We start from the raw sequence: 23,567 nt of genomic DNA on the forward strand, positions 1-23,567 counted from the left end.
TGTTCAACATAATGTCTTAACACTTGACATATTCAACCATCAATTTCACATAAAGCACTCATTGTAAATCAATGGGCTATAACTTTTGCTTTTTTCTCGACAGGCAAAAAATCTACTTTATTAATAGCTTGCCTAACACAAACTATAAAGGCAGTAAAACAAGACATATAATGTCTAAAATTAAATATGGAAATACATTTTCCCCATACAACAATGATGCACAAGTTATCAATATAAAAAGATAAAGTGAAAACTTACATTTGCAACTACTTGCAAATCGATTTTGCCTGCCATTTCACAATAATGCCTCAAAGTTTACCTACCTATAAGGGAATTTTGAAGGGTTGGAGTCGTTTCATTGAAAATATTTACTCTTAATTTTTCTTGTATGAAAACGAAAAATACTTTTCATATATTTTTGTTTATGTTTTGGTTTGCGGTGTACATCTATAAGTATTGAATAACAACCAAAATATGACAAAAGGTACTGAAGCTTAAAAAACGATGTAACATGAAAAGCTATAATTGTGCAATCCAAAAATTGCATATACTAATCAGGTTGAATAATCTGACATAGTAATTACATAAAAAATTTCATAAAATCAAAATATTTAAATTCCATGTTGTAAGAACATTCAATGCGCATTAATTGCAATTTTTAGATTGCCCTAATTATAAAAAAAACAAAAACAAAAGAAATGAAACTTTACTAAAATGAAACAAAAGAAACCTTATATTTTATACAATTTTTGCTCCGAAAGTTTGAACCCCCCTACCTCCCTTGGTCCTTCCTGGCTACGCCCTTGATTTCTCTGACAAGGGAGATAACTAATCCACACAAAAAGTTAAAAGAAACCAATAAAAAAGAAACGGTAATTTACCTAAGTTGCTTAAGGTGTTGAGAAGAGTCATATACGATCCTCCAATGGCTGGATCACTGATTTTGGCATTGAAGGCCATCATCGGCACAAACATACAGTAAACTGTTACCTACAAATAGAAATATAATGATCGTATGCATTAAGAGGTAACACAAATGCTTGAAAAGTATGATTTTAAAGGAAAATCAGAAAAATTCCAGGTGCTTGTGCAGTATAATTCCATTTCAAAAATGCATTTTTAGATGAAAACATGATTACATACTTCCATGTCATGTTGAAATCAGTCAAAATTCCAATAAAAATACAAAAAATAATAGAATACAAAAATAAGTACAAGTGAAAATAAAATTCATTGAATTATACAGTTTTATCGTATTTGTTAAGGTTGAAGAGTTGTTAAAATCCAGGGGGTGGGGTAACTGCAGTTTATATGGAAACAAAAATTAAACTAGAAGCAATTTTCAAAATAATTGCAGAGGTTTACCCGATTTAATTTGAAAACCGTCTATTTTTTTGACGTCTTATTTTTAAAAATGTTTTTTATTTTATTGTAAAAAAAATATGTATGTTTTGTTACATCATTACTGTTATTTAAATAAATTGCTATTATTTTTCTATGTCTGCTTTTATACGCACACACACAATAACTATGCTTAAGAAACCAATTCTGCGACCACTTATCTCCCTTGCTTTAAATTAAAATCTGCTACTTCAAAATAGAAAATAGCAGATTCTTTTTTGTTTCTTTGTTTTTAAAAAGTTCTAGTAGATCTACTTTATTATATTTTATAATTTTTACTAATTTCGAAATGACATGCAAATGTAATACCACGTGTTATTCCACTCAATTATCACCGACCCTAACACTGTTTCCTTAGTTTTCTCTTTCATTTTCTCTCCTTGTTCTGGCCGTATTGTCTCTCACACATTGCCAACAGTCAAGGGAGTGTACTGGCTCACAATTATAAAAACAAAAAAAAGAACACAAATTTCAACACATTCTGCAAATATAAGTTGCATTTTGGGTGTGTGTGACACCATCGATCCTCTACATGCTGTGGTTCACATTTACATATATTGTTAAGGCCGTGATCGTCAGAAGATCATTTCATTTCCTCCTAAAAATCTCTTGATCTTATGCGAGCTACAACCTACATTCAACTGTGTCAAACTTGCAACTGTCATTAACTGTAATTTGGCATTAACCATCACAAACCCCAGGTTGTCAGCAAACCTTACTTACCCAACCATCGTGAGCTGTCACAAAACCCATTGCCACCCATAAAATAACTGAATACATATCCGGTCCTTTTGTTCCCATTCACTGCCATATCTTGACCAACAATCCCATGCAATCTTCTTTTGTGTGCATTTGTGAACAACTTCTTATCCTTGTTCTGCCGATAAAGCCATTTCCTCATTCTTTTGTCACATTTTTTTCTCTTTCTCCTCTACTTTCCAACACTTGAGACAAGGCATGGAGACGGCGTCGATAATATCACAAAAGTACAGTGTTTTATCTAAAATGCATTTTTTATTGAATTATATTAATTGAAGAATTTTATAAGATTAAGAGACAATACCAATATTATCAAATATTCAAAAGACAATATCACAAAATAACATGTAAAAGACAAAACAAAAAACAGTATTAGTATCAATAGAATTTATAAGGACAGATAGTTCACTAATAACCAACGTTTATTAAAAAGAAAAGGAAAAAAAAAGACTCTTTCCAGCTACAACAGTAGCTTTATTTACTTCCTCTTCAGGAGAGGTTCGATACAAGGTTTAACAAGGTTTCGATAAGCCAATGCAATAGGTAAAGCGCATTCTAGTCTATGAAAACTGTTTGAGCAGTCCTGTTGGTATTCCGGGTAGAGATGTTTTAGGTAATTAGCAATAAACTTGTTCTTTCTCATAGAGAAAGTATGAACTTTTTAAGACCGAACAGAACAATACTTCAGTAGACAGATAGCAACAAAGCCACTATATGACCGAGTGTGAATATCATATCTACGGTGCTAATAATGTATAACCATTTACATTTCTCTCCGTTGAACAACCCCAGTCTAATAAAATACTAAATTAGAACTACCAATCATATATCTTGTTCTTGATGAAGCATTCACCTTAAGCGGATGGAGTCGGCTTCATTCTTTGCCTACACATCATCTCTGACCAGTTCAGCACAAGATCTAATGAAATGACAAGCTAGTCATTCCATCATCAAGAATAAACAAGTTGTGGAGTTAAATGATAGTTCTCCAAGTTTTCAGTTGTTCACAAACGCATTCAAACCAATCAGGATTTTTTTAATACTAAATTCTAGTTTTTGGGGGTTTTTTTTCATTTATTCCTCATCATCCTGTGCAAATTTCGATGACTTTCTATTATCTGATTTGAATTTTATTGAAAATAAAGAAATTTTGCAATCACACTATGAATTTCATTTCACATAAAATCTTGAAAAATAAAATGGCATATTTTTTAATTGCTTAGAGTTAGAGGCTAAAATTTTCAGAATCATCTTATTTTAATGATTTTTTTTTTAAAATCTACAAAGTAGGTGTTGTAATGTAGTTGGTGGGTGTATACGACAATATTGTCAGTGTATATATAACGAGTCTGTTAACTTATGAGTGTTATACGTTTTGTGGCATGTGATTCGTCTAGTGTATATTTATAACAGTACATATAACATTTTATGATTGTCTTAACTGTATTGTGATCCGTGATTGTCTAGTATTCACTGTGTGTTGATGAGTGTATGCATATATTAATGGTTTATTGACTGGGTTTAAACAAGAGATGAACATCGTTGTCAGTGGGAATACCAGCAAAAGTTCATACCTCAAATCTTTTATTTCATGCGTCCTGAAATAAAAAGTGCTTTTCTCCAAGAAGTGAAAATGCCAAGATCGGAACTATATATGGATATTTAATTTATTCCTGCTGGGTTCCTTTTCAGAGTTGGCATGCTTTGTATATGACTACATTATTCTAAGTCGCCCTCTTCTGACTTCCATAAATGTCACTATCCAAAAACCCTATCTGCCTGCTAACATGTTGCATATCAAACTTCTCTCTCATTGCCACACTGTTGTATTTAAAAACCTATCTTTTCCATTGCATCATCACTACATGTAGCCTAAAAATCCTTGCCAGTTTTTTGTCACGTATCTTTGTTTATACTATTATTAACTCGATACATGGAACTTAAACTAACATCAGTTAACGTTCCTGGGAACTATTAAATGTAAAAATAAATATTTATTCTAGATATTTTGATTATTCTAAAGCATATTTTAGCTAATAACACTTTTTTGCTTGAATTATCATAATCATTGACTAGCACACGTTTCAGTTTCGTCAGGTCAATATCCAAGAGTGTCACTTTGTCTGGATGATTAGATATGGAATTAAATATGGAAAAGATCATCCATGGCCAATTTAGATTAGTTTGTATTTTTAAAGGTTTTATATTATAAAAATGACAAAAGCAACAATAATTATTGAATTAAGCCTTCTTAAATATTTGAAATCAGCAATCCAAGATAGGTAATTCTACAATTACCAATTAAAGAAAAAGGGAATTTTAATGCTGTAGTTTTCTGAAGAATTGTTTTAAGATAGCATATTTTCTGAACCACTTGGACTTAAAAGCTCAAATTTTTAGGATTATCTTGTTTTAATATTTACAACTAAAATTTTAGAAACATTTGAATGACTTGATATGGTTTGTTTGTTTACTTATGATTAATGGCCCATGGGAAGCTATTTTGTAGGTTTCTAAGTTCTAATATTTTTTGTTTATTGAGTGAGTTGGTTATCTTATAATGCTGCACCTGCTGATGTGTAGTAAACCATTTGTTATGGTTTATTCAATTCCATTTGAGTACCAGTTAGTCATGGTTCTATATTATGGTTTTGGTATGTTATGTGCACTAAATTGTGGCGATTGGTTTATATTTTGATGAATAAGTTTATTTTAGAAAGTATTATTTTGGATGATTTTATATTGTTGAAGAGATATTTAAGGTTGGACTCATGATAGTATTTCTTTCGATATTGAATAAAGTCAACCCACTTTAGTAATATATGCTTGACAGTGAGTTCCTCCTGGCAAGCTGTGAATAATAGGGTTCGGCGCTTTCCAGGAGGTACAAACATGTTGTACAAGTGTAACCAATGTGTAATTAAGTTAGCATAACTCTTCTTTTTCTATTAGAGTTGTTTTTAGTGTGCCATTCTCCAAGGATTGGTTCAATATTTTCTAGTTTATTGTTTACATATTGATTCCATTCCTCTTGCCATTTGTTGGTGATCATTTTTTTTTTTTTAATTTTATTTTATGCTTGTAGTGTGTGTGTAGTATTTTATTGTTAGAAATTTTTTCCTCTGTAGCTCTTTTTGCTTTTTTGTCAGCTGTCATTTCCATTTAAACTGATAAGACTTGTATACAACATAGTATTATTTTCATTTTTAACATTGTCCTAATTTTTACATTAAAATGCTTCTTTTGTAGAAAGTGTTGGATGAATATTGACATTCTTTCTTTCAGTCCTAATTATTTTAGGTCTTTCAAAACTGTTTCCACAGTGTCATATACCTTTTCAATGCTGAAGAATATAGCTACTAGATGTATTTTTTTATAAAGACTTCCCTTGTAAATGGCTCTAATCAAATCAAGTGATCAGTTCTACTTCTGTGTTTGAAAAACTCAGATTATTTAGTTATTAACCAGAGTAGTCCGGTATTTATCATTCTTTCCAATGTTTTCCCAATGCAGCTTGTTAGTGCTATTGGTTCTAAGTTTGATGGGCTTTTTGGGCATGACTTAGTATCGTTTTGGCCTAAAGTGTTGTGTTTGGCAACTAAAATTATCATTGTCTATTACCAGATTTGGGCAGTATGTCATATTTCATTGTATATCTTGAGTAAATATTTCAGTGAGAGTTTGGTATTTTTTTTTCAGGAAATTGTATGGAATTTTATCAGGTCCTTTTGCTATATTGTGGGCTTTCTTCTAATTCTTTTCAAGTGAATTTTGGTTGCAATTTTTGGTGTTTTAAGATTTGAAATCCAGGTTTTTCATCTTTTATATTATTTTAAGTCTTTTGAAATCTTTCTGTGATTTTCAAAAGAAATTTGGGCAAAATTATCTCCCTTTTTAGTGAATATCTGTTTTTGAGGTATATGAAAGGTGGATTATTATTTTTTCCTTCAATTTTCCTAATCATGTTCCATACCTCTCTGATCTTTGAGTCTATTTTGGATATGTAGTTGCACCAGGTCTTTTGTTTTGATTCTTTAATGGTACGTCGATATATAGCTTTGTAATTTTTAAATTGATTTAAAATTTCTTATGTTGTGATTTGTTTAAACTATCTAAGTGTGGATGGCTTTTTTGTATTCTTCAGTAAACCATAGTTTCATGCTATTTATTAGAGGTGGATGATTTTGAAATGCTTATGATAGTGTTGGTGAAGTGATTCGATATGGAATAACCCTACAGTAATCAATGTACATATATCTATCCAACCAAGCAAAAGCAAAAATAAAAGCTACAAAAATATACAAGAATTTCCAAAAAATTGCACAAACACATATGTGCAAAATTCAAAACCAGTGGTAGCTCAAGGCAGAAAAACCGTAACTTGCAGCAAACAGCAAAAACTGAAGACTGTTTTATCAAATAATCAAAGAGCTCTATGAGCTGCAGCAATCAACTTTTGCTTCTCTCAAATCAAAAGACGGTACCACCAGAGACAACCAAAAGATATTGGCCTGGAGGAAACTCTGCTGAAAAGGAGACTCCGGTGGTTTGGTCATGTGCTGCCCCGGCCGGGGGATGAGTTTGTCCATCAGTTGTTGCCACCCATTTCACCCACTGGTTGGAAGAAGTGCCAAAGTGGCCAACTTAAGACCTTTACTTGCGATGGTAAAAGTAGATATGGAGACCATGTCCGATCCTTGAGTTTTTGGCGTCCATCGCTGGAACTGTGAACGGATGGATAATACCATCGACTCTGCTGCCGACCGACAAGGATGAATGGCTTCGATGCGAGATGTGCTTAATACTATTATGGTTGGCTTAACCCATCCATGGTGAATATTGCTACAGGTACAGAGGTAACCAGAAGATATCAAGAAGCGACAGTGTGAACATAATAGTGAACTACTTAATCGCAATCCAGTTGTTGATGAATCTTTATCGGATCTTATTAAGCAACATGAACCAATCATGACTTTTGATGAAGTGCTTTCTCGAAATAAAAGTTGCTGTGAGTAAAATGAACACAACAAAGTGCCAAGAATGGATGGCATAACAGCTGAGATGCTTAAGAACAGCAGTAAGAAAATGATCGCTCTCCTGAAGCAAGTCATCCAAAATGTATGGGGAAGTGAAGTACCTCAAGACTGAAGAGATACAATACTTGTGTTGTTGTATAAGAAGGGTTTGAAGTCAGACTGCAGCAATTTTAAGGGCATATCTTTGCTGTGTATTTTTGGAAAGGCGTTTTTGAGGATTATTCTACATAAATTAGTTCACATGCCAATAAAATACAACCAGAATAACAGTGTGTGGATTTTGTGCATATCATAGCATTGTGGATATGATTTTCAGAAGTACAAAGAACAAAATCTTCTGTTGTACCAATGTTTCATGGACTTATCAAAATCTTTTGACACCATACATAGATCAACTCTTTGAAAGATGTTATGGAGGGCTGCCATGAGATTTGTGGGTCTGATTCATTCTTTTCATGACAGAATAAAGATTAGAAAGTTTCCTCAAAACTTAATCTGAGGAAATATCTATCAACAATGGGGTCAAACAGGGTGGCATTTCTGCATTAGTGTTATTCATAACTACTTTGCCATAGTTTTCTCATGGCTTTCCATGAAAACTCAGATGGTATTTACATCAGATATTGGACATCTAGCAGTGTATATAATATCCGTAGATTACTTTCTCAAACAAAAACCTTTTCTTCATTTGTGAGGGAGCTGCTCTACATGGATAACTGATATTGTTTCAAATTCAGAAGATGAGTTGCATTGCTTTATGAACCCTTTTGTATCTGCATGTAACTCGTTTGGTTTAAAAATCAACCTAAAAAAAGACAGTCAGTACCTGGATTGCCTCATGTGGAATCAACTATTAATGTCTTCGTTGAAGGTAATAAATTAGATGTTGTGCACTCTTTTGTAAATCTAAGCAGTACTCTCTGTGTGGTCTCAGCATAGTATCAAGTTACGAAAATCATTGTGTATAAGGTAGGTGTTTTGATGGCCCCTCTGTATGCAAGCTAAACATGGACACTATAAACACCAACTAAAACTTCTTGAGAGCTTCAATCAATGGTGCCCAAGACAGATACTCCATATCAAATGACAGTCCTATGTCTCAGATACATAAGTATTAGGAAAAGCAAGGCCATTAAGCATCCTGCAAATGATAATAAAAAGTTGTCCTCGATGGATTGATCTCATTGTGCGTATTGATGACAGTCATCTGCTAAGGCAATTATTCTATAGTGAAATGTGAGAAAGAAAGAGAAATGCATCAAAACTGAAGAAATTTAAAATCTTATGCAAAAAAGTCCTGACTATCTGTGGACAAATACGAAAACGGTTTTAGATAGAAGTGGCAGAAACAAATCCACAAAAACATAAAATCCTTTGAGAATAGCTGTATGCAATACAGTGCTTACAAATGTTTGATTCACAAAGGCAACAGGATCAAGCACCGAATCCACAAAGTTAACACACTAAACTACATATGTGGAAAATTGTGCTTATCTTTCACTGGCATCAAAAGCCATTTGCGTAAATTTGCGTAAACCTATCTTGCACCCCAATAATGTCACTGCAAACAAAACTGCCCATTCAGTGGCAAAATCTGTCTTAGTTTAGCTGGCCTGAAAAGTCACTTTCGAACACATACAATTTGAGGAGGGGGTGGGGGAGAGAGGGGGTGAAATAAAGGAAGTGGTCACACTCGAAACTGACAGGAGAGTTATCATAAAGTAATTAGTGACGTTTAGTGATAAATAGTAAGACTGTACATCTAAAAACAAGAACACATTTAAAGTTCCCAAAATTCATATTAGAATTATTCACAAGGACATAAGATAAAGCATTAGGTAACATTCAGCTGTAAGTGATACTGTTCTGGGGGTTGAATGCTCAATCCCCAATGTGCACGATACAAAGAATAAAATTGTAAATTACTCAAGACTTCTACTTGATCATGGCTGACGGAATCAGAACATGTTACCACTTCCACTGTACACTCTTTAACCCTTATTCTCAAGTGGTCTCTGAGCCTTGACAAGTGGTGATTCCCGAGTAAAAAAAAAAAGTTGTGTGAATAATATTCAAGATGAGACCAGTCGTTTGAATAATCCAAATAATACAAATGAGTTATTACACACGTTAACTACATACCTGATGTAAGGCATAAATCATTATGGCTCCAACATAAAAATAGATGGGATAAACGCCAACCTCCAGTGCCACCCGGGACGCCATGTAGACAAGTCCAGCATATGGAATGGCCATTAATAATCTTTAAAATGAAAGAGAAAGTTTAAATAATCAACTATTTTTTTTTTATAGTGAAGAGAAACAAGTAATGATGTAAAAAATTAAATTAACATTTTACATGGTAAATTAAAGAGAAAAAAAAAGAAATAGGGAGGAAAAAAAAGTTGGATAAGAGGGAACGGAGGGATAGTACAACCTGGATAAAATATAAATTGAGAATAGCTGTATGTAGTACAACATTTTTTTCTATTTTTATCACAATTTCACCCCAAAACAGGCACATTGCCACTTTGATGTAAGCTACAGGGGTACTATGTGGGGAGTTGGGCAGCAAGATGTCGGTTCACGTTACACTTGAACTTCTGCATGTCAGTACAGTTGGGGAAGCAGGAACTCTGAAGGGAATTCCAAATTCCAGCGGTTCTAGGGAAGAAACTACTGGAGTAGAAGGCTCTCTTACATCTAGGGATCTCAACTGTGAAGGGGCGGGATTTTGCTGTTTGTCGAGGGTATTTACGTCGAGGGGGTGCAAGTGCTTGCAGTTCATCAGAGCATTCACCATTAAAATACTTGTAGAACAGGCAGAGGGATTCTACATTTCGTCGATGGGACAGAGGCTGAAGCTTAGATGACAGTTCAGGACCTATTAGGTTGGCAACTCTCTTTTGAACCTTGTCTAGGAGTGAGAGACTAGTAGCAGATGCACCAGCCCAAATATGACAATACTCCATACATGGGTGAATGGTGGCCTTATAGAGGTATAGGATACTTTCGGGCATTAGTAGCTTTCTAGCATGGTAGAGAGAACCTACCTTCTTCGCATCGGCCCTGACAATGCTTTCAATGTAATTGTTCCAACTCATGTTTCCTGTGAACATTAGGCCGAGGAGTTTTAAAGATGTACTTTCAGATAAAGATTATTTGGCCATTGCTATTGGTGGTAGAAAAGGTTTCTTGTAGTTATTGAAGGAAACAAGTTTAGTCTTGGCAGCATTGAATGTGACCATCCATTTTTGATCCCACTCCACTACAGATTGGAGGTTGTCCTCTAGTGTTTCTGCCATTTCTCTAGATATGTGTTCATTTGTTTTCCTGTCATGTCGGTTATAGAGCGTGGTGTCATCAGCATATATACCCATCTCACAGACAATTTTGTCAAGGAGGCCATTTATGAATATCAGGAATAATAGAGGTCCAAGGATAGACCCTTGAGGCACTCCCGCATTCATTTATATCATATTGTTTAGATGTATGACCATCAATGACAACCTGGATTTTTCTCTTATCTAAGAAGGATTTGATTATGTTAAGTATTCTTCCAGTGATACCGTATGATTTGATTTTCCTGAGAAGACCTTCATGCTATACCCTGTCAAAAGCCTTAGATATATCTAGAGCTACTGCTCTATCCTCCCCTGCTTTGTCAAGTGAATGGTATATACGCTCAGAGATTACAGTTAGGATGTCTGCCATGGAACGGGCTTGCCTAAATCCATATTGTTGGTCGGTCAGAAGTTTTAGCATCTGTAAGGTGATGGACTAAAGATTGGCTAATTAATTACAAATGTTTGATTTTCAAAGGCAAACAGGGTTCACCACAGAGTCCACAAAGTCACCACATTAACTATGACGTGTGGATAAAAATAATGTTATGTTTGTATTAATATCCAAATGTCTCACATAATTATATTTTACAAGAAAGTTTGGCTCAAAAGGGAATTTCCTGAGTTCTGCAATATGGTTAACAGTGGAATACAAAACCTGGGATCATTGGAAAAAGAAACATACACAAAATGGTAATTAAAAACGAAGTCAAATTTTAAATCATTACAAATAATGATCAAAAATCAAGACAACAACAATGCTTATGCAGATAGAGTTCATCTGAAAAATATCAAACATGTTCATATACTGATCAATAGTCCTGAAACAAGAAAGTCTTCACTGATTTTTTTTTTTTTTCTTTTCATGAGCGGGCATTTTTGTTGACTATCATTTCTATTCTCTTATTCATCGTAAATTTCTCAATTCAACATCTTCAAACAATTTCTTTACAATTCAAATATTTAATGGTCTGTAAAGAAAAAAAATCATCACACTATAAAAGATAAAAAAAAAAAAAGGTTGGCTGCTAGACTTCCAATTGCCCTTTTTCTTTTTCTTCCAATTTATAAAATAATCTGCTCGCCATCTACCACTCTTACTCCTATAAAGTCAGTAAGAAAGAAGATGGAAAAAAAAAAACCCATCAGTTAAAGTTCAATTAAAGTCACTTCCCCTTTGTTATTCCTTATCTCTCTCCCTTTCTATTATACGCATACACAATATTATATACATGCATCCATGGCAGGTGGTTTAATCTTATTTTTACTGAAAATTTCATTTTAGTTTCTATTTCAAAATCTCAATCAATGATATTTTTGACTTGAAATCAACATTTAAGTGCTAAATTCTTTTTGCATGTATCTAGGAAGAAAAAAAGAAATAGATGGATGGAAAGGACAGAGAAATAGGAAGGAAAGAGAAAAAAGGAGAGAGGCAAGAGGGAAGGAGGAAAAGGAGAGAGAGGGAAGGAGGAAAAGGAGAGAGAGGGAAGGAGGAAAAGGAGAGAGAGGGAAGGAGGAAAAGGAGAGAGGCAAAAAGAAGAGAAAGGGGAGAAAAAAGAGAAGGGGGGAGAAAAAAAGAGAAGGGGGGAGAAAAAAAGAGAAGGCGGGGGAGAAAAAAAGAGAAGGCGGGGGAGAAAAAAAGAGAAGGCGGGGGAGAAACAAAGAGAAGGCGGGGGAGAAACAAAGAGAAGGCGGGGGAGAAACAAAGAGAAGGCGGGGGAGAAACAAAGAGAAGGCGGGGGAGAAACAAAGAGAAGGCGGGGGAGAAACAAAGAGAAGGCGGGGGAGAAAAAAAGAAGGCAGGGGAGAAAAAAAGAGAAGGCGGGGGAGAAAAAAAGAGAAGGCGGGGAAGAGAGAGAGGGGGAAGGCGGGGAAGAGAGAGAGGGGGAAGGCGGGGAAGAGAGAGAGGGGGAAGGCGGGGAAGAGAGAGAGAGGGGGAAGGCGGGGAAGAGAGAGAGAGGGTGAAGGCGGGGAAGAGAGAGAGAGGGTGAAGGCGGGGAAGAGAGAGAGAGGGTGAAGGCGGGGAAGAGAGAGAGAGGGTGAAGGCGGGGAAGAGAGAGAGAGGGTGAAGGCGGGGAAGAGAGAGAGAGGGTGAAGGCGGGGAAGAGAGAGAGAGGGTGAAGGCGGGGAAGAGAGAGGGTGAAGGCGGGGAAGAGAGAGGGTGAAGGCGGGGAAGAGAGAGGGTCAAGGCGGGGAAGAGAGAGGGTCAAGGCGGGGAAGAGAGAGGGTCAAGGCGGGGAAGAGAGAGGGTCAAGGCGGGGAAGAGAGAGGGTCAAGGCGGGGAAGAGAGAGGGTGAAGGCGGGGAAGAGAGAGAGAGGGGAAGAGAGAGAGAGGGGAAGAGAGAGAGAGGGGAAGAGAGAGAGAGAGGGGAAGAGAGAGAGAGGGGGAAGAGAGAGAGAGGGGGAAGAGAGAGAGAGGGGGAAGAGAGAGAAGGGGGAAGGCAGGGAGAGAGAGGGGGAAGAGAGAGAAGGGGGAAGGCAGGGAGAGAGAGGGGGAAGAGAGAGAAGGGGGAAGGCAGGGAGAGAGAGGGGGAAGAGAGAGAAGGGGGAAGGGGGGAGAAGGGGAAGAAAAGGCAGGGGGGACAGAGGAGGAGGGGGAAGGGGGGACAGAGAGAAAGAAGGGAGAGAAAGAAAAAAAACAGAGAGAAAGAGGGGGAAAGACAGGAGAGAAAGGGGGGAAAGACAGAAAAGAGAGAAAGGGGAGGAAGACAGGACAGAGAGAAAGGGGGGGGAGACAGGACAGAGAGAAGGGGGAGAAAGGACAGAAGGGGGGGGGAGGACAGAAAGGGGGGGGGAAGGACAGAAAGGGGGGGGGGAAAGAGAGGGGGAGAAAGGACAGAAAGGGGGGAAGAAAGGACAGAAAGGGGGGAAGAAAGGACAGAAAGGGGGGAAGAAAGGACAGAAAGGGGGGAAGAAAGGACAGAAAGGGGGGGGGAAGAAAGGACAGGAAGAAAGGGGGGGGAAGGACAGAAAGGGGGGGGATAAGAAGGGGGGGAAGAAAGGACATAAGGGGGGGGGAAGAAAGGACAGAAAGGGGGGAAGAAAGGACAGAAAGGGGGGAAGAAAGGACAGAAAGGGGGGAAGAAAGGACAGAAAGGGGGGAAGAAAGGACAGAAAGGGGGGGAGGAAGAAAGGACAGAAAGGGGGGGGGAGGACAGAAAGGGGGAGGATAAGAAGGGGGGGAAGAAAGGACATAAGGGGGGGGAAGAAAGGACAGAAAGGGGGGGAAGAAAGGACAGAAAGGGGGGGAGGAAGAAAGGACAGGAAGAAAGGGGGGGAGGAAGAAAGGACAGAAGGGGGGAGAGAGAAAGGACAGAAGGAGGGGGGAGAAAGGGGGGGAGAAGGGGGGGGGAGAAAGGACAGAAAGGGGGGGACATAGAGAAAGGGGGGGGGAGAAAGGACATAGAGAAAGGGGGGGAAAGAAAGGACAGAAAGAAAGGGGGAAGAAAGAACAGAGAGAAATGGGGGGGAGAAAGGACGGAGAGAAATGGGGGGGGAGGGAGAAAGGACGGAGAGAAATGGGGGGGAGAAAGGACAGAGAGAAATGGGGGGGGAGAAAGGACATAGAGAAGGGGGGGGCATAGAGAAGGGGGGGGCATAGAGAAGGGGGGGGCATAGAGAAGGGGGGGGGGAAAGAAAGGACATAGAGAAAGGGGGGAAAGGACAGAGAGAGGGGGAAGGACAGAAAGAGGGGGAGAGAGAGAAAGGACAGAAAGGGGGGGAGGACAGAAAGAGGGGGGGGAAGGACAGAAAGGGGGGGAAGAAAGGACAGAAAGGGGGGAAGAAAGGACAGAAAGGGGGGGAAGAAAGGACAGAAAGGGGGGGAAGAAAGGACAGAAAGGGGGGGAAGAAAGGACAGAAAGGGGGGGGGAGAAAGGACAGAAGGGGGGGAAGCAAGGACAGAAGGGGGGGGGATAGAAAGGACAGAAGGGGGGGGGAAGAAAGGACAGAAGGGGGGGGGGGAAGAAAGGACAGGAAGAAAGGACAGGAAGAAAGGGGGGGGAGGAAGAAAGGACAGGAAGAAAGGGGGGGGGGAAGAAAGGACAGAAAGGATAGAAAGGGGGGGAAGAAAGGATAGAAAGGGGGGGAGGAAAGGACAGAAAGGGGGGGGAGAAAGGACAGAAAGGGGGGGAAGAAAGGACAGAAAGGGGGGGGGGAGAAAGGACAGGAAGAAAGGACAGGAAGAAAGGGGGAGGAAGAAAGGACAGGAAGAAAGGGGGAGGGAAAGAAAGGACAGGAAGAAAGGGGGAGGGAAAGAAAGGACAGGAAGAAAGGGGGAGGGAAAGAAAGGACAGGAAGAAAGGGGGAGGGAAAGAAAGGACAGGAAGAAAGGGGGAGGGAAAGAAAGGACAGGAAGAAAGGGGGAGGTAAAGAAAGGACAGGAAGGGGAGGGAAAGAAAGGACAGAAAGGGGAGGGAAAGAAAGGACAGAAAGGGGAGGGAAAGAAAGGACGAAAGGGGGGGGGAGAAAGGACAGAAAGGGGGGGAGAAAGGACAGGGGGGGGGGAGAAAGGACAGAAAGGGGGGGAGAAAGGACAGAGAGGGGGGGAAAGAAAGGACAGAGAGAAAGGGGGGGAAAGAAAGGACAGAGAGAAAGGGGGGGAAAGAAAGGACAGAGAGAAAGGGGGGGGAAAGAAAGGACAGAGAGAAAGGGGGGGAAAGAAAGGACAGAGAGAAAGGGGGGGAAAGAAAGGACAGAGAGAAAGGGGGGGAAAGAAAGGACAGAGAGAAAGGGGGGGAAAGAAAGGACAGAGAGAAAGGGGGGGAAAGAAAGGACAGAGAGAAAGGGGGGGAAAGAAAGGACAGAGAGAAAGGGGGGGAAAGAAAGGACAGAGAGAAAGGGGGGAAAGAAAGGACAGAGAGAAAGGGGGGGAAGGAAAGGACAGAGAGAAAGGGGGGGAAAGAAAGGACAGAGAGAAAGGGGGGGGAAAGAAAGGACAGAGAGAAAGGGGGGGGAAAGAAAGGACAGAGAGAAAGGGGGGGGAAAGAAAGGACAGAGAGAAAGGGGGGGGGAAAGAAAGGACAGAGAGAAAGGGGGGGGAAAGAAAGGACAGAGAGAAAGGGGGGGGGAAAAGAAAGGACAGAGAGAAAGGGGGGGGGGGAAAAGAAAGGACAGAGAGAAAGGGGGGGGGAAAGAAAGGACAGAGAGAAAGGGGGGGGGGGGAAAGAAAGGACAGAGAGAAAGGGGGGGGGGGAAGAAAGGACAGAGAGAAAGGGGGGGGAAAGAAAGGACAGAGAGAAAGGGGGGGAAAGAAAGGACAGAGAGAAAGGGGGGGAAAGAAAGGACAGAGAGAAAGGGGGGGAAAGAAAGGACAGAGAGAAAGGGGGGGAAAGAAAGAACAGAGAGAAAGGGGGGGGAGAAAGAACAGAAAGAAAGGGGGGGGAAGAAAGAACAGAGAAAGGGGGGGAGAAAGGACAGAGAGAAATGGGGGGGGAGAAAGGACAGAGAGAAATGGGGGGGAGAAATGGGGGGGGAGAAAGGACAGAGAGAAATGGGGGGGGGGAGAAAGGACAGAGAGAAATGGGGGGGGGAGAAAGGACAGAGAGAAATGGGGGGGGGAAGAAAGGACAGAGAGAAATGGGGGGGGGAGAAAGGACAGAGAGAAATGGAGGGGGGGAGAAAGGACAGAGAGAAATGGAGGGGGGGAGAAAGGACAGAGAGAAATGGAGGGGGGAGAAAGGACATAGAGAAATGGGGGGGGGGAGAAAGGACATAGAGATGGGGGGGGGGAGAAAGGACATAGAGAAAGGGGGGAAAGAAAGGAGAGAGAGGAAGGGGGAAGAGAAAGAAGGGAGAGAGAAATGAGACGAAAAGGAAAGGAAGGGAAAGAACAGAATAGAAATGAGAAAAAGGACGGAGAACATGAAGAAAAGGGAAGGACAGAAAGGCAAGGAGGAAAACACTAAGGGGGGAAAGAAAATCAGAGAAAGGAGAGACAGAAGGGAAGAAAATGCAAAAGAAAAAATAATAAATATATATATATATATATATATATATATATATATATATATATACTTAACAAGCTTAGATAATTTCTCATTTTCACATAAATCATTTTTAAGTTGAACCACAGAAGGAACAGACATATGATGCAGCCAATGAAATTGAATAATTCAATGAAAATTTATTTTTAAAATAAAAAAAATAAAAAATTCAAAGAACATTAAGTAATGTTCTTACCGAATGGGAAAGACTTTTAAGTAGATATCCATAGGTCTCGGTCCGTTCGTAACCCTACTGATTACCAAGGGTAGGATGACTTGTATTGGAATAAGTGGAATGGCAAATAGTGCTAACCGTTCTTTTGGCACACCAGCTTCGATCAGTTTCAAACCAGTCAGTGAGTCTGGTGCTGAAAATCCGATCTGGAACGACATGCAAGAATTTTAAAAGAAAAAAAAAATATTACAAATTAGATTAGGAATCCCCAGAGCAGATAATCTTGAAAAAAAAAAAAGTTTTTGTCATGAATAATTTTTTTTTTCTGTATGCTTTAAAAATTTAAAATAGTCACATTTCTTACAAAAAAGTGTTACATTATTTTACAAAAAAAATAAAAATAAATATTAATTCATAAAACTTAACATGGGTTAATTTGTTTTTTTTTGTATTTCCATTTTTTCAATGAAATTACTATATAATAAAGGTTTTCAATTTTGATTTTTTTCTGTTTTTCTAGTTTTAAAATTTAATTCTAGCATTTTATGTAAGCTGCTGGAATATGTTAACATAACATCCACAGAAAAAATGGGTCATTCTCTGCATTGCTTACCTTTGATGTTAGAAGTATGATCGCAAAGGAGAGAACTGCAGGCAACTTGATAACTTGAATCAAGAGTTTATAAGTGTCAATTATTCCAAGTTCAAGGTCATCTTTTTCTACCTTCTCTGGTTTCAAAAAGAAAACTAACGTTGTGGTAACAAAGAATACAATACCCCAGAAAAACAAGAAACCTACAAAAAAAAAAAAAAAAAAAAAAAAAAAAAAAAAAAAAAAAAAATTTAATGAATATTAAAATCTTGTAAAAATAGTTTTTTTTTTTCAACAGAATATTAAAAGATTCAACATTTCAAAATAGATTTACACAACTTTCAAAGTCTTAAAAAATGCATATAAATCTGGACTAATAAAAGATATCTCATCAGATATCATATACGTATGAATAAATGTGATTTCGCCAAAAATTTTTAAATAAAAAATCAATCAAAAATGTATTTAAAATGGTTACCTAGAAAAGAAATGTAATAAGTACTGCTGTGAATGAAACCAATATGAAGAAATAAATCTATGAAAATGACAATTTATTAACAATTTTACAATTTGTTTAACTTCATTTTAACTCAACGTGATATTCACCCAGGATTGGTTGAGGTGATTCCTTCCACAATGATGCAGACTACACAGGACTGTTCATAGAGGCCAAAATAGATATAGCAGCCAGTCACAGACCAGTGGTGAACACTGTAGACTTGTGGACTGGAACTAGGTTCAATGTCAATATTGACAGTGTGTAACCTTGTCTTAAACTGGCACAAGAACACAATGACTGACATTCAAAAATCAAAATACTAGTAGAAACATATCCAATAAATCTCACCACGAAACTTATTGGGTGGATTTTTACCAGTATTTTGTTTAATTTTTTATTCTTGTGCGATTATCAATACTATCCAGATGACCGTCTAATTTCAGCCATCTTGTTCTCATTCTAATTTAAGAATTGACCCTTCTTGTATTTCAAAGTAAATAAATGATTTAAAATAATTTAAAATACAAAAAACTTATCCAGCTAGGTAGAAGAGTAACTTATCTTGCTTAGGTAACATTTATTTGTTATATATTTGTTTTTAACAACTTTTTCATTTTGTTGTCTATATTTTAAAATGCCCCCCCCCCAAAAGCATACATACCAGCAAGAGTAATGATGCCTTCATTATGAGGCGTGAAACGAAGGTATTTGTTGCAAAAATCAGGAGACTCTAATGCCAAGAAAAGGACATTCCCAAGAAAGTAACCAGCAGTTTGTCCAATGGAATTACACGTACTTGCCCAGCCGACATTTTGTCTAAAGAAAATAAAACAATGAAATATTATTTGGTACATTTACAGCGACATGATAATAATAAACATGATAATCTATCTATCTATATAATTATAAAACTCAAATGACCTTGTAACAAGTGATGTAACCCACTTTCCAGTTTACAACATCCGGTTGCGCATGCGCGCATAAACATTAACCCATAAAACGTAAACAAATAAACACAAATCGCTTCTTTTGCAGATTTCTATCTGCGCACTAACATTATTATTTCGAAATTATTATTTAACATGGGAACAGTGGGGGTGTTTTGCAACTATTCTTTATTACAACTATACTGTTGCTATTTTCTTACAATTAAACAACTTTAACCTGTTGACAAACATAAGAACAATTGTAGTAAAGCCAAGAGTACTACTCTCTATCCGTCCCTCTTCCTTCCTCCTTTTTTATTTTTTGTTTACATTTCTAGATACAAAATAGTTGTGCAAGAACGGTGAATTTGTTGACACATTTACTAATCTGTTTCAATATTAGTTTTATTTTATTTAGGTTTTATTTTTTTGCTTCAGGTTTTATTAATTATTTTTTTTTAGATTTTAAGTTTCTATAATTTGGTTGAAGGATTCCAATATGGGTTTTTCATTATTATATTCCTCATCGGTAGGTTTATGTGTGTTTTGCTGCTAAATGACTTTTGGAGGTGTTCGAGTCATAGGAAAATTATGTTTAATTTTCGATTTTTGAGCGATTATTCGGAAAAATAGGTAACTTTACACGAATAGGGAGGATTTTTTTTTTCATGTTTGAGTGATCCATCCGTGATTTTTCATTTTAATATATTTTTATAGAAATGTTTCTGTTATGTCAAAAAAAAAAAAAAAACTATTTTCTTTATGTCACAAGTGTCACGCTCATACATGAATTCCATAGCTAATATAACATACTGACCCAACAGGTCACAGGTAGTCTAGTATATCTATAAAAATGAGAGGTGTATGTGTGTGTGTGTGTGAGGACACTTCTCAACCTTTATACTTAATGAATTTTTGATCTACACACTTGAAACTTGGTACATAGAATATTCAGACACGTGAAAAACTTTTGGATTTCATCCAGAGAAAAGGGCTGCTAAGAGGGTCAAAATTAGCAAATTGGTACATGGGGGGGGGTTCGTTGGATTTTTAACTGTTTGTCAACTGTTTCATGACTGTGCATGCACGATCAAGAAACATGAAAGTTTCTTTATGTTAAGAAAATGTTTTTGAAGCACTTTGTAAATGTCATGTCAAGTTGGTATAATAGTTATTGTGCTGGATTTAATGTTTTTAAGTTTTTTTTTTGTTTTTTTTTTTACAAAGGCATCACCACATTATCAAGGCCCAGAGGCCACTCAAGGATAAGGGTTAAAGAGTGTACAGTAGAAGTTGGTCAATATAGTAATCATTAGTAATGAAAATTTGGTAAATTTAATAACTTATATGGAACGGCTCATCAAGAACTTATTTACCTTAGACTTGAACACAACCATATTGTAGTCAGCCGGAAAGCAGGAAAACGGAAGACAATTCCACAGGCGTGCAGTTCTAAGAAAGAAGCTTTGTTCATGGAATCTATGTTTAGGTTTAGGCACAGATAAAGAGTGGGGGAAATTATTGATAGTGTTTACAGCTAGACGAGTGTTTCTTGTGAAAGTTTGGCGAGGGGGGACCATAGATTGAAGCTCAGTTGAACACTTTCCATGAAAATAACGATACATCAGAGACAAACTCGCAACATCTCTTCTGTGAGATGGAGGTTGTAAGGAGGAGAAAAGGACATCTCCTACGAGGCTACGAAGTCTATTTTGAACTCTATCAAGGCAGGACAAGTCCTTTCTAGCAGCTCCTGCCCAGATGTGACAACAGTATTCCATCCTTGGACGTACCTGGCTCTTATATAGATAGAGAATAGCATCAGCAGTGAGATATCTACTGGATCGATAGAAAGATCCCACCATTTTTCCAGCGGCCTTGGCAACAGATTTGATATACGTGTTCCATTTAAGATCAGGAGTAATGGTCAAGCCCAGAAGCTTGTCAAAACTTGAGGCCTCCTGAAGACGAGAGCCATTCATTTCAATTGATGACAAATGTGGATTAAAATGTTGATGATGTAAAGAGAGAAGCTTGGTTTTAGATGCATTAAAAGTAACCAGCCACTCCTTTCCCCATTGTACTACATGCTCAAGATCTGAGGAGAGAGAATTGGAGAGTACTTGCTCGTTTACTGTCTTAGATGTGGTACCATAAATGGTAGTGTCGTCAGCATAAATGTCTACAAATGATGTAAGGATATGATTTGGAAGATCATTAATGTAGATCAGGAAAAGAGTTGGGCCCAGGATGGATCCCTGAGGGACACCGGCATTAATACTGTGAGCTTCTGATTTTTGCCCCTCAACTACTACTCTTATGAACCTATCAGAAAGAAATGATTTAATAATTGAGAAGACTTTTCCAGCTATACCATAGCTAGCGATCTTATGAAGTAAACCTTTATGCCATACCCTATCAAAGGCTTTAGATATGTCAAGAGCAATTGCCCTAGAAAGATTGCCACCGTCGAGAGATTTGCTAATCCTATGCGATATAACTGTAAGGACATCTGCTGTAGATCTAGCAGAACGGAAACCATATTGAGTGTCACTAAGAAGGTTATTTTTGTTGAGATGTTTGATTACTTCTGTATTTAACACAGATTCTAGCAACTTACTCATGACGCACAGGAGACTTATTGGCCTGTACTGAGAGGGGGATGAGCGATCACCTGAATTCTTAAATACAGGGCATACTGATGAGATTTTCCAGGGAGATGGGAAACTATTCTCCTTAAGACAACGTTTAAACAGTTTTGTAAGTATGGGCGCTAGTTCAGGTTGAAGTTTTTTGAGTACTATAATTGGAATACCATCAGGGCCAGTTGCTTTACTGGAATCAAGGTTTTTGATTAGCTTGGCAACATCACGTACAGATATACGTATATCACATAGCGTGTTTTCTGATACAGGAGGAAATATTGGGGGTTGGCGGTCTTGGTCGCAAAGGGTAGAATTAGCTGCAAAGTTCTTGACAAAGAGTTTGGCTTTGTCTGATGCTGACGAGATTACCTCAGGTCCATTGATAATAGTTGGGATGGAGCACACGCTTCTGTTCAGGATTCTGTTTGCTATTTGCCAAAACTGGTGGGAACCAAGCCGCTGCTCAGCTACTTTGGACTTAACAGATTGAGCATACAACTCTCTTGCGTTCCTTATTACTTTCTTACAATGGTTGCTGGCAGTCCTGAAAACGGCTTTAGTTTCCATACATCTATTACGTTTGAAGCAGTGGAAAAAGTGATTTCTGTGCGCAATGGCAGCAGCACATTCTGGAGAGAACCATGGCTGGCTGTTAGGTTTTTGCTGAAACTTTTTAGAGGGTATGAAATGGTCAATACCTACAATTAACCATTCAGTTAGGTCTAATACTATAGAGGACACACCCTTTTTAAACATGGAATGCAGAGGTAGATCAGATATAAATGTACGGAAGCTATCCCAGTCAGCCTTAGTGTATCGATATACTGTACGATGAAGTGGTACGTCTGGGGACTTATTACATTTCATTTTTATCTTAATTGATACAACAGAGTGGTCGGAAGATCCAAGAGGCGACAGAACAGAAATTGAACATAGTTCAGGCCAAGTTGTGAGAAAAAGGTCTAGTAGGCTCGCATACTGGCCGTCATTATCGGGCACACGGGTAGGTTCCTGAACAATCTGAGTGAGGTCATAGGCAATGGAGAAATCATGACAGAACCTCCCCTCATCATCGATCTTGTTTGAGTGGGTCAACCATTCGACGTTGTGAACATTGAAGTCTCCACATACGTGAATGTTAGCTGAAGGATAAGTAGAAAGGACTTGGTCAATTTTCTCAGATATGCTTTGAAAGATAGTAACTCCGCTGTTGTGGGGGCGATAGAGAGTAAATATAAATGCAGTAGTGTGAGCTAAAGCAACCCGGAAGCACATATAGGGTAAGTTAGGATCTTCCCTGGAGATGTCCCTCCCACATGGAAAGCTATCTTTAATATAGGCACATATTCCATGCCCATGGCGATCTTGGGGGTCAGATTTAGAAGTTAAGTTAGAGTATCCTGTAATTGCAAACTCATCTAGGGAAATAGCCTGTCCAATGCCAGTTTCACTTAAAAATAAAAGGTCTGGTTTAGTCTCCTGTAATTGGGTTTCAACCTCTGGAAGGTTAGAACGTAGACCCCTGATGTTGGAGAAGGAGACATGGTAGTAGGGGTCTACGTTGGAAGTTGGAGAACCGGGTTTAATCGTGTATTTTTTCTTGAAACTTGTCATGATGAAATTTTGGAATTTGTGGACTAGGTCGACAGATTTACTTAGAGCAGGACAGAGAGGGGAAACTAAGAGAGAAAAAGAAACAAAGAATTTTTTTTTTTTTTTTTGTACCACATGATAAGGTAAAGCCGTAACAATTACCCACTAGTATGGCATCAAGAGGCCCCACCAGAAGCTACTGCATGGTCCAGATTCCATTCACCAAATGGCAATACAGCAGCCCCAGTACTTTGCACCTGCTGATAGGACAGCCTCCTTAGTGGTTAATCCAAGGTTCGGGTCCCTGACTATCAGGCGGATAACGTCAGCCCAGACAAAACGTTTACCTCCAGCACCCTTACTAGTGACATGGCTACAAGGATAGACATAGAAACAGAAAATTTCCACCAACTCTGCCAACTGTTCGCGCAAAAATACTGCCAACCTAGAAAACAGCTTTTTCTTCTCCCTTTGTCAGAAAAATCACTCATTTAAAAAATGAGGACTGAGGGACAAATAAGAAGAAGCGAGAGTAACAGGAGCTGCCGATAACGCATCCACAATGCGTTTTCTACTCTCCATTAAAAAAAAATAAATAAATAAATAAATA

At 38.3% G+C, this 23,567-nt stretch overlaps 1 protein-coding gene across 5 annotated transcripts in view; it reads right to left on the reverse strand.

The window, feature by feature from the left end:
• LOC145284875 (acetyl-coenzyme A transporter 1-like) overlaps positions 1-23,567 on the reverse strand; it is a 91,978-nt gene that overhangs the window by 22,952 nt on the left and 45,459 nt on the right. For all 5 annotated transcript variants that reach the window (XM_080133897.1, XM_080133900.1, XM_080133901.1 and 2 more), the window contains exons 3-7: positions 18,455-18,609; positions 17,316-17,497; positions 16,724-16,908; positions 9,339-9,459; positions 882-990 (exon numbers count right to left, since the gene is read on the reverse strand). In XM_080133897.1, the coding sequence (XP_079990023.1) occupies positions 882-990; positions 9,339-9,459; positions 16,724-16,908; positions 17,316-17,497; positions 18,455-18,609 (752 nt within the window). The remainder of the gene's footprint in view (positions 1-881; positions 991-9,338; positions 9,460-16,723; positions 16,909-17,315; positions 17,498-18,454; positions 18,610-23,567) is intronic.

This window comes from Euprymna scolopes, chromosome 9, assembly GCF_053919585.1.
Source record: "Euprymna scolopes isolate OS-2025 chromosome 9, ASM5391958v1, whole genome shotgun sequence".
In the NCBI taxonomy this organism is placed as follows: Eukaryota; Metazoa; Mollusca; class Cephalopoda; order Sepiida; family Sepiolidae; genus Euprymna; species Euprymna scolopes.